The 12,170-nt window shown below is 38.1% G+C and overlaps 1 protein-coding gene across 1 annotated transcript in view; it reads left to right on the top strand.

Annotated features, from left to right (window-relative positions):
- Positions 1-12,170, top strand: part of MYBPC1 (myosin binding protein C1) — a 73,888-nt gene that overhangs the window by 52,266 nt on the left and 9,452 nt on the right. Inside the window, exons 18-25 of the mRNA XM_039383188.1 lie at positions 102-206; positions 853-1,041; positions 2,392-2,526; positions 7,151-7,318; positions 7,794-7,882; positions 9,267-9,462; positions 10,103-10,242; positions 11,983-12,142. Coding sequence (XP_039239122.1) covers positions 102-206; positions 853-1,041; positions 2,392-2,526; positions 7,151-7,318; positions 7,794-7,882; positions 9,267-9,462; positions 10,103-10,242; positions 11,983-12,142 — 1,182 coding nt within the window. The remainder of the gene's footprint in view (positions 1-101; positions 207-852; positions 1,042-2,391; positions 2,527-7,150; positions 7,319-7,793; positions 7,883-9,266; positions 9,463-10,102; positions 10,243-11,982; positions 12,143-12,170) is intronic.

A 12,170-nucleotide genomic window follows, 5' to 3' on the forward strand; every position in this document is an offset into this window, starting at 1 on the left:
ATCAAAAACTATTCATGTTTGTTTCTTATTTTACATTTTTAATTCAAACTATGCAGTAAGAAGAAGATTTTTTAACATAATATTTACTTTGTTTACAACAGATGTCCCTGATCCTCCTCAGGCACCAAACGTGACTGAGGTGGGTGAAGACTGGTGTATTATGACCTGGGAACCTCCAGCAAATGATGGTGGATCACCCATCTTAGGTACTTTTTTTTTTTGTGTGTGTGTGGTGATGTTCTAATATAGACAAAAGAAACAAAGCCCAAATAATGGATGAAATAGGATCAGAGTTTAGCTCAGGCCCTGGAGGGTTGCACTGGGAGTATCCAGTTGCAACAATGTTCTACCTTCTCTTTGACTTTATCGGAAATTTGGTTTTTTTAATGAGTTGCATTTTGTCATTTTGTATGTTGCCACACTATCAAGTTCCCTACTTGAAAGACAACCTCCTATAAAACAAAACTTGGAACTGTTATTAGCCTGTTTGAATGTTAGAAAGAATTTCAGAAACAACTTACTGAGTAAACTGGAATATCTTCTAATACACTGTACCAAGAGGAAAGGCCCAGAGGCCAGTAGACTCAGGCCCTTTTCACTCTGAACTAAACACAGCAGTGTTGTATGTGAAGTCCAAAAAATGCTCATATGTGGCCATGAAAGCAAAGCAGGTGACTGTCAGATAGCTTGCAATTAGCAAAATCTAGCAATTATCCCTAAATCACTCTGAGGCTAGAAGGGGATATGGAGGTGTATCCAGAGAAAAATGCCATTGGGAAGTCAAAAACCAGACCCTTCACAATTGACCTTTATGCCATCACTTACTATAATAAAATTTTGTTTGGTCAATAGGATATTTCATTGAGAGGAAAAAGAAACAAAGCTCCAGGTGGATGAGGCTGAATTTTGAACTGTGTAAAGAAACAACTTTTGAGCCAAAGAAGATGATTGAAGGTGTTGCTTACGAGGTCCGTGTATTTGCTGTTAATGCAATAGGCATGTCCAAACCAAGTATGCCTTCAAAGTCCTTTGTTCCTTTAGGTAAGTAATCAAGAGCACAGAGACAGGCATGTATTTAGAACACAATTATTAATACATTATTATAGTCCTTTAATTATATAACTGTAGTTCTTGTGGCACTTGTGTTGCTCAGGACCTGTCTTTATGAGGTGCTTCATAAAGTACATGTCTATCCCTGGAACTACAGTCTTTTATAAACGAGACAAGCATGCATAGACAGAAGAACGGTGCACTAAAATAAACCAGTGTTACTATAGGTGAGCCTGATATGGTCAGTACTGCAGTCAATGTGTTTTAAGGACCAGAACTAATAGTTCCACATTTTCGTGTATCTTAGACACATCCTGAATCAATAGAGTCAAACTATTGCCAGTCAAACCAGTAACTTCAAGAATAGGTAAAGATGATGAATCACAGGCAATCACTGGCTTTTGGCCAAAAATGGTCAGGAAAAATGAGAAGTCTAAAGATCACTATTTGCAGGCTGCACTGAGTGAAAATGAGGCTTTCTTTCACATTTCTCTATTTAGGCTTTGCTACACAGTAGCTTGCCATTTTAAAACGTACAGGTAGTCACAAATAATTCATACATTTCCATTTCTAAAAAATTACAGGTCATAAAGGTAGAAACCCATGGGAAAAAATTTGCCCAATTTTGCAACTAATCACAGGATAAGATACATTTGAATAGTCCCTAATTTCACTCTATGCCTCATGGATTCCCCATTAGCTTAAGCAGGGATTTTTTTCCCAGAAAGGAATCACGTATTTTTAATATCCTTTTGCAGACAATCCTGATTTATACTATTCTAAATGTCATCTTACTGCTTTTTATTAATGTAACAGCTAGGAGGCCTTGTCATTCACCTAGTGACAGACTAATTCTGTTGCCTCTTCATATAAAGAAGCAGATTTTCAAGCTATTATGACAACCACAAGTCCCTGTAAAAGAGGGGTGTCTTTTTCTGTAGGCCAGGAAAGGTTCCCACCTTGCTCCGCAGCACACCCAGAACAAAGAGGAGAGGGAAGAAGGTGGCTGTTACTGCTACAGCATGCTCGCTTCTTGACAGAAAATACCTGCTATGGTAGAATACACTGCTCTATCTTCCACAGCTCTTTATCCTTCTCTCTCCTCAGCAGGAGGAATTTATCTCTGGCTTAGGCTGTGAGCAGATATGGGATGAGGTAGCTGCTTCTCCTCATGTGGTCCTAGTCGAAAGAAAGCTGTGCCAGGGATGATTTGAAATCATCCTGGTAGGCAGGATTTAGCCTGTCACCTGTGATGCTAAATTAAAGGAATACAGACCATAAATGTAAACCTTTAATTGTAACACAGTTTTCTGCCTTCTCCCTTCTGCTTGCTTGTTTCAGCTGTCACCAGCCCACCGACTCTCCTGGCAGTGGACGGAGTGACTGACACCTCGGTGACAATGAAGTGGAGGCCGCCCGACCAGATCGGAGCGGCGGGGTTAGACGGCTATGTTGTAGAGTACTGCTTTGAAGGAAGTAAGTGGGAACGCCTGGGGTATGTTACTCATGGTGAAAGTAGGTGAGACTTTCTCCATTTTCTCTCTGCGGGTATCAGGTGCTCTCACTGTAAGGCAGAGACTAATCAGTCAGAAAACCTCAAGCAGCAGGGTTTTGTTCAGGCTTCCTTTGGTTTGTATTCCAGATCCCACTCATTGATTGTAGTTCAACACATCTTATATTTGATCTGAAATCCAAATCAAAAGCCATATAATCTGTTGCAGTGTACCAAGTACTGTGTTAATAGCTATCCTCTTTTAGAAGCTGTGACAGTCAAGGCAGCAAAGAGCGGATGGATGCATGAATGTATAAAAAATAATGAGTGCGGTCCAAAATATGTTCAGGTGGGTTTTAGGGACAGGAAGTCCTCAGTGTGGTAATCCCTACGTTGACATATCACTAATTGGCTACTTCAAGCACAAGTCCCCAACACTAAGTTTCCTGTAGGAGATGCAGACATGTAGACATGCAAAGTTTATGTCTAGATATTTAATTTCTCCAATGTTTCAGTGCAGCCTTATATGGGATCTTCAACTATGTCTGCCTAAGACAAAAGTTGATACAGAACTGAAGGAGACAGATAAAGATACCAGAGATTGCATAAATATTTGAGAGTAGGGAAATACATTTTACAATTAATACATCGTAAATATTGTCTTTGGTGATCAAGCAGCAGAAACTTAGTATTTTCTAGCAGATTTTTTTCTGAACTGGCATCAAATGAAGTTTATTCTCAAAAAGTAAAATCCACCAGCACGTGGGTAAGTATAAAATAGCCTGGAGTGGTATGTGCAATACCCAGCCTCTGCGGGCCAACACCATCAACTGCAGCAACATTGTGGATTAATGGGACACAGATATCTTCAGCTCCACTAGCTGCTGCTCTCAACTGTGCTGTAAATCAAGTTATGATTTACATAACTTTTTTCATGAAGCCATTTGTTTCAATGAAACCTTTTAATGAATGCAGTCCACAGCCTGGAGACAAGAGGTAGAGGACATCGTCATTCACACTGTCACGTTTCAGATTCAGAAACCCAGGAAAACAGTAGTTCATAAAAGTGGTCAGATTCCACAGGATAAGAGTACGCTCAGCTCTCTCTCAGGCGAGCGGGAGAGGGTGTGAAGAAGAAGCACTGGCTTTTCTCAGGAGCACTCAGCATCTTGTAGTATTTAGATGAATATCTTTAAGGAGCAGAAACAGACTGCAAGAAGCTCAGAGACCTCAAGAAGAGCACCTGAAGGCAAACACAGCTGGAATGGTAGGAAGGGTTTTCCTTGTGTATTGGGAGGGAGCTGCGGGAACATCTCAGAACGAGTAAGCATGCAGTCTTCCATTAAGATGCAGTATTCCTATATTGTTTCCATTCACAGGCCAGATGTAGGGGAATATAAAGGGAAGTGTCAATGTGAGGACTTCAGTGTATACTTTATATTCTGCTTTGTTTAGCACTGGTAGACTGGCAGGGAAAAGTTATAAGTGCTTGTAACATGCTACTGTCACAAACCCCTTGACATTACAGTATGTGATATCCAAATAAGGTGACAAGAGAGAATGAAAAATATAAATACATTAATTCTAACTATGTCTGTCAGAGGAATCTTCCTAATCTATCTTTAAAGGACTGTTAGACAGAAGATCATTTTATACCTGTTGAATGGAACAAATTCTTTTACTTTTTTTTCAGATAGGTTTAAAACATATGAAGATACAACAAAATGGCAGTCATCTGCCATTTTATTGTAACCCACCTCAGTTAAAATACAATGGGTACAATGTATTTTACATAGTTTTCTGAGTGTTTTCTGTATATCTATATATGCCTCCTATATATGCATATACATCTATATATACACAATTGACATTATGTATATATGTTATAAAACTGTTTAGGAAGAAGCAAGATAAGTAGAAAATACCAATTTTAAGTCATGTTATTGGATTATAAATTTTTCTCTCTCCATAAAGTCCTTTTTTCCTTTCTTGCAATATCTCAGTGCCTCCTTTTCTCAGTCTTTTTACTGCCTGCTCTGCCTCAAACTAATTTCTTCTGTAATGTTTAATAACTCTTCTTAATTTCAAGGTACTTTTTATGACTGTCTATATTCATTCTAATATTCTGTTCTCTTAGTTATCTGTTTGTAAACTCATTTGTCTTTACATTCTCCATTCTTTCATTGTTGTCACTGAAATACTTTTAAAGAGGGCTTTTTCGAGTCTTCCTTAGCATAGCAATCATTAGGAAAAATCACAAGCTGAAAAGAGAAAGACAAAAATTATATCATGATAATTCAAAAGAATAATGTATCGTGAGCATTTGTTTGGCTTTGCAGAAATTGGTATTTCCCTTTAGTCTCAAGCTCCTAACTTGATCACTGCAGTGGACTTTTGTACTTCCTTACTAGTTTTGACAGCTCTCTGTGTTTATTACTGAACTAGAGTCTCATCATGAGTGTCTGGATCCAGCATTGCATAGGTGTGACTAACACGAATATAGAACTCCCCAGGTCCAGTTTTCAACGTCCAGCTTGAACCTTTTGCTATGGTGATGCGGAGTAGACCAAATCTTGTTGATATTGGAGAAGTCAGTTACTAGTAAAGTATGCTGATGACTGGTTCTTGTGGGACATTTCAAGGGTTGCCTGAAGAGCTTGGCCCTAGTGTTCTCTTGGACACTATGTTTATCTGCTTTTAACGGGCTATTGTACCTGCACATGATCTGTTTTCATAGCTGCTAAATAAGCACTTCAGAGTGTCTGTTGGCTGAGATCTTTGCCAGTGTACTCATCCAGGACCATGCACAGATACTAGAATAATACTTTTATTATCCTGAAAACAGCCAACTCCAAGATTACAGGAAATCCAGGGCAGTGATAGCTTCGTCCAGGAAATGAAGCCTTAGGGTCTACGTCATATCTGTCATCATCCATGGGTTTGGTCTTCTTTAATATTCTGTGTTGCCTTTAGCTAAATGTGTTCTCTTCATCTGTTTCCTCAAGTTTTTTTCCAAGACCTCTTTTTTTTTCTGTCTCTCTTACTCAGAATTTATCTCTGAATTTCTTATCTCTTCTACAATCTGTTTTCTTCTCCTACACTTTCTCCTATCATCACTTTGTTTCATTTCTCTCTTCCAAATGTTCCTTCTGTCTCTTCATTTTCATATTTCTAGGGCTGTGCTCAGGCCCAAAGAAAAATATACAAACTTATCTCCTCCTCTTCCTTTATCCTTTAGCTTTCCCGTGGGCATCACATATAACTATGCTGTGATCTAGATGCCTTCTTCCCATCTCTTTTCTCCCTGTAGTCTCCCTAAATATGGGTCCTCTAAATCTTTAAAGCCCAGCATCTATCTTTGCATACTTACTAACAGGAATTGCTAACCACTGACAAAATGCTCCATCTATGTGAAAGTGGGTGTCTCTGATTAATTTTAAAGATGGATTCTCACAAGGTATATCGACAGATCTGTCTGAGGAATTGCTGGAGCCACCTTTTAACCTGGAAGGTACAGTATTCAACAAAGGATATAAATCTTCTTTAACAAAAGAAAAACTCTCTTCATAAAAGCAAAGATAAATTCCTGAGAGTGATTTTTAGGGGTAACAGTCTGCAGAATTTTCTGTAGTACATGTATAAGGGGAGGGGGAGGTTCTTGGGAAACAGTCATCGATTGCAATCCTTTTCTGCTAGAAGCTGAAAGGAGCAGCTTGAAGGAGAACTTTATTCCTAAAAGTAAGACACGCAGTTATGAAAAAATATCATAGCATTATACTTTGAATCTGCAGGGCTCTCTAGTTTATAATAGTTCTCTTGTCTTCTGTGCCCATTTTATAATGCTATCTTCATATGACATGGAAAGTATTGATCCTGACTTGCTAGTTCATAAACCTGGCTCCAATGTCCAGGTGCCAGCAGTGTTACAGCAGCCTATGTTGGGACGACAGAGTGGATAAGAAAGTGTTATTTGTAATTGAAGCTCTTCTGAAAGACTGTACTATTAGGATCGCTCTATGACTTACATGCAACTGCCTAGGGGTAGGATTAAAAATCCAAGAATGATGTAATTATGTGAATAATTCTGACACAGCCTTCCTTTTTTAAAGGCACAAGGAGAGATGGCATTTCATTGCAATATGTAAATATTCTGTGTTTCTCTTATTCCTCAGTTCTACTTTCAAGGCTACTCAGTACCAGCTGAGATTAATTGCAAACCCCATTTCTCTCCAAGGAAGCTGTTAAAGAAATTATGAGCGCTTTTGGAAATATACTCTTTGTTCCCCTTGTTTTCTACCAGCTGAATTAAAAAACTAACCAGTTTTCTTTCTGCCACAATTAAATTATAGACATATTCTAATAACATTTGTACCATTATATATAAATATATAATCATCAGGAACCCCTTAAGGTTTAAAACATTCTTCCTATGTATGAAAGTGAATCTATATTGTGTTTACAGCATAATTAGAAAAAACAAAATAGAATTATTCATTAGAATCTAATGTATCTATTACTGTTTTGTAATTTTCCTCATCCATGCAGTGGGTGTATTTATAATTCCCTGTTCTTTCCATTTGTCCTCCTCCCTCCATTTCCCTGAACTAGCCGATGAATGGATCGTGGCTAACCCGGAGCTGACAGACAAAACGAAGTTTACTATCAACGGCCTGCCCACTGGCTCAAAAATCCTTGTGAGAGTAAAAGCTGTGAATGCTGCTGGTGAAAGTGAGCCCAGGTACCACCCACAGCCTATTTTAGTCAAGGAAGTGATAGGTAAGATTCTCCTGCCTACACTTAACGCTCTGTTTCCATACTGAGACCTGATTTTTTAAGGCTAATACTTATTTGTTGTTGGAAAGTGATGATACAGCCTTACAAAGCCATTGTGTTATGGCTAGAAATCATGAAACCACCTTTAAAAAAATGTCATAATTATTTTTATTTGTTTCATTTCTGAGCCTTTATCTCAGTTTTTTAGGGCTTTTTTTCCCTGCAGAATTTGAAATTGACGGTGCCTTTTTAAAGTTGCACTAAGTTTCTCACCTATTCCTACCACCATAGCATTTGGTGTTCTAAAACCTGATGGTGTACTAAATGTAACACTGTGGGACCAAGAAATTTAAGATACCTCACACATTAGTCACTTCTGGGAATTGTAGACCACATAGTCTCCATTTTATATTGATGCCCACCAGTGCTGCCTCAGTTAGAAGACAAATGTAATGCACAAGCTTTTTTTTTTTTCCAGAACCTCCTAAGATTCGTCTACCAAGACACTTAAAACAAACTTACACTAGAAGAGTTGGAGAAACTGTGAATCTTGTTGTTCCTTTCCAGGTAAGAGCTAAAAAGATTCTCATTTGTTTGGGTTTTGGGGCTTTTTTTGTGGTTTGTTTGTTTGTTTTTTTTTATACTGATGCTTTTTAACTTACTTCTCTGTAACTTAAGCAGTGTGGAAGCACACTGAAGCACAGAGGTGTTTGAAAGCTTTTGCTTTGACATCTCAGAGAAATTACGTTCAGCCAAGTAATGAATTGGGTAGCTAGATCAGACAGACTGATTGGTCATCTGTCATCCAGAGGACACTTATTAATCCTTGCAGTAGATGTTACATGTGAGATAATTGCTAGCACAATGCAAAGTGCTTACACTGTTAGATATAGTTATTGTGGGTGGAACAGTAGCATTTAATAAGTTTCTCAAGAGAGGAAAAGAGAGGGGAGGAATGGGCAGACTGCAACTTTTAAATCCTTGTGATCACAAATATGACTATTTCTAAATGTATAGCATGTTTTCCTACAGTGTGATGTTAACCTTCATTCCCATGCCTTTTACAATAGTGACTGTCTCTTTACTTGCATAATCCTTCTTCTGGATACAAGAATTAAGGAAGAATTCATTTCTATTTCATGTTTGCACACTTAAAGATACTGGGTGGGCATAACTCAGCTTTTATAAGGCTGCTAAAAGCCTTATAAAAGCTTGATCAGCAATACACTGCAAGCTATACTTCTCTTGAGAAATTAAAGGAACATTAAAATCTATGGTTAATTAAAGAGATTAAAGTCTATGGTTATTCTCTAAGATAAGGTGTTCAAAGCAGTGTGAGAATTACCCTTTTCAGATAGCATCTACAAACTGCCTCTGGAAGGCAAATCCCATGGTAAAGCAGGTGGAATTCACTCTAAATTAAGTACCTAAATTGGACACTTAGATATACAAAAAATGGCACACAAAAGACATCATCCAGCCTACCTAACAGCTATTCCAACTTCTTTTGCAATGAAAGAAGAGAGTTTAGGTTCCCTAGAGTCTTAGTCTACTATTTCCCTCTTTCACTGGCAGTGGAGGGAATGTAAGCACTTCCAGAGGGTGAAATACTTTATTCTGTATTTTCTGTGAGTTATTTTTTCTCCTTTTTATTTTAGAAAACTGGAAGTTATTTGTCAGATATAGCCAGAAAGATAATTGCTCAATATAGCCAGAATGCGCAAATATTTTCAATGTCCTGGGGCAAAAAAAAAAAAGGAAAGAAAGCTATATTTCAGATGAATTGGTATGATTGCATCTCTAAATGCTGTATATTTTAAAAAAGAATTTTTTGTTTCTTTCAGGACAGTTTTTATTTCCTGTTTGGGAAAAAATGGGAAATGAACCTGTTTTCTTTTCTTCCCTTTTCTCTCCAAAATTCATATAAAAATTGTTTTCTGGCTTCTTGCAGGGAAGACCACGGGCAAAAGTATCATGGCAGAAAAACGGTTCTCCAATCGACAAGAATGAAATCAACATCCGCAACACTGAAAACGACACCATCATCTTCATCCGAAAGGCAGAGAGGGGGCACTCTGGAGAATATGATATGAAAGTGGAAGTAGAGAACTTGGTGGACAAAGCTACAATAGATATTCAGATTGTTGGTATGTTTTGAGAAATGGAAATAAATCCAGCCTATAGGAAATTCCAAGCCTATAGGAAAAACAAGGATCCCAAAGAACATCTTTCTTGATAGTGGTAACTCTCCACATCCAATTACTTGGCTATAGAATTGTGGACTCTAAGTAATAATCTCCATAAATAATAGCAGATGCTTGTTGGAACATGTCAGTCTCTTTTTCCACTGTCATGCCCTTCATGTTCTTGCCTATCCAGGATGCAAGTTTTTTCCTGTTGAGTGGTACCCATAGCCAGAAATAGCAGCAAATTCATAGCAAGTTTGTCACAACTGTAGTGTAAAAGAAATCCTAAATGTTGAAAGTACATGAAGGTAGGAAAGACAGGCAAGAAAACACACTTACTTTTCATTTTTGCCAATCTATTTCTTTACATGGTAGTCAAAACTGGTAGCACAACTTTAAATAATATTAAGTTTATTTCAATTCTCACATCTCAACTTTGGAAAGTTTTATTTTGCAACCTTTGTTTTGACATTGGTTTTGAGGTTTTTTGCATGTGTGTGTTGTAGGAAAGAGAGAAATTAAACTAAGTGGAAGATGTGTGTAGGAAAAAGATAGAGAAAGCAAAGAGTAGAAAATGTCAGCTGCTATATTTTTGTTACAGATCGCCCAGGCCCACCAGAGATTGTAACTATTGAGGATGTTTGGGGAGAGAATGTAAATTTATCATGGAAGCCACCAAAGGATGATGGAAATGCTGCCATTACTGGGTACACTATTCAAAAAGCAGATAAGAAGAGTATGGTAAGTAAAAATGAGATGTTTAAAAGTTTGATGTACTCATGAATTCTCCCTTTTAAAAACAAAAAGCATTACATGCTTAAAATTATGTAGGTGGGCAAAGCATTGATTTATCAGCATTCAAAGAATCTGTAAGGCATCTCTAAAACCTCTAAAAATCTCTTGTTCACTATAACTAAAGCCTACAAATAAAAATGTTTTCAAATTATGCCAAAGAAGAGGACTAAAAAGGGACAGGTGGATTTGAGAGAAGTAATTCTGCATTTTTCCCTTGTCTCAGTAGAGAAAATAAAACCTCAAAAATATTAATCCTAAAGTCAGTACGTTGCTACTAGAACAAACTGTTGTACTGGTGCTGCTGTTTTCAAACCTGTAATGTCACACTGTGTGAGTCATTACCACTCCTTACTACCCCTGACAAAATGGTACATATTAATGCCTATACTGCTTTGAGATTCACAGATGAAAAGTGTAATATAGAAATGCTCATTATTTTCATTAAAATAACAGGAATTTTTCACATCCTTAAAAGACAGGAGTTGGATTCTTAGATTTAACATTTACTGCAAATTTAAACACTGGAAATCTAGGACAACATTTTGGGAGTTACCTAATCCAAGAGAATCTTCTAGTGTCTTCCCCCCAACTCCTTGCATTAATATGTTTATCTGCTTCATGATCTGATCAGTTCATTCTTCCTGTGTCACTGTTTCCGTTTCCATCCTTTTTTTTTTTCTTCTTGAGACTGTAGGAAGATATGGTTTCTGGTACAGTAATCAAAACAATGTCCCCTCTCCCTAAATTACTGTGTTAAGGGGAAAGTAACAACAGAAGCATCTAGGGTCCAGTGTGACATGGATCATTCAGGTCACAGTTTCCTCACATTATCTGTGATGGTGTATTTTGCAATTCTGGCACAGCTGGCCTTCTACAGAAAACTGTTTTTCCAAAGGAACTTTGGCTCTTTAAGTTGACCAAATAGCAGTGCAAACTGTGGTACAGGGAACTCAGCACAAGTTCATCTTGAGAAAAGTAAGAAAACTATGTAGGGTAGAGTAAAGAAAAGCAAAAACATTGCTGTGCTCATATTGCACTTTATATTAATTGCATTTTTAGCATTGACCTCTTTCATCTCAGATTGTTATTTAAGCATTGTGTACTAGGAAAGAATTCACATGTCCTGTTACTGCTGCAAGACCAAAGCACTAAAACCCACTTCCCCATGTGAACCTTTAGATGTCAGAGGATCACTGGCATAAAACTACATTTCTCATGAACACTCAACCTGTGATAGAGAGGGTAGATGAGTGTAGTGGTGTCTTGTGAGTACATGTTACTGCAGAATAGCACATGCTACTGCCTTTGCCCCCAAGCCTAAGTTTTCTTATCTGCAACTGTACTTTCTCTGTCAGCAGACTGAATTAGGAATGAGGGTGCCCGCCTTGCTCACACAACAGCACCTTTGTAATACTGGATTGCCTGAAACAAACCCCTCCAGCTACCAGAGTGTAACAATTCAGGAGGATTCACTTTCCATTCGGCCTTCACTGCTCATCGCTGAGCTCTGCAGTGTTCTCATCATCACTCATTTCATTAATTATTGTCAGTGTCACTACTTTAGCGTTAAGTAACATTCGCTTCAAAGAAAAATCTACTCCCACAAGCTTGATGATTCTTCCAGTTGATGTCTGCGAGGTGCAGGGTGCTGTGGGGAAGCTCACCCTCTGTGTTTGTGCCTTTCAGGAATGGTTCACAGTGATCGAGCACTACCATCGCACCAGTGCCACCATCAATGAGCTCATCATAGGAAACGAGTACTACTTCAGGGTCTTCGCTGAGAACATGTGTGGCCTCAGCGAGGATGCAACGATGACCAAAGAGAGTGCTTTGATTGCAAAGGATGGTTAGCTAATTATCCATTCCTTGTCAAA

The sequence above is a fragment of the Pipra filicauda genome, unplaced genomic scaffold, assembly GCF_003945595.2.
Source record: "Pipra filicauda isolate LSUMZ 115617 unplaced genomic scaffold, ASM394559v2 scaffold2_size9829703_pilon, whole genome shotgun sequence".
Taxonomy (NCBI): domain Eukaryota; kingdom Metazoa; phylum Chordata; class Aves; order Passeriformes; family Pipridae; genus Pipra; species Pipra filicauda.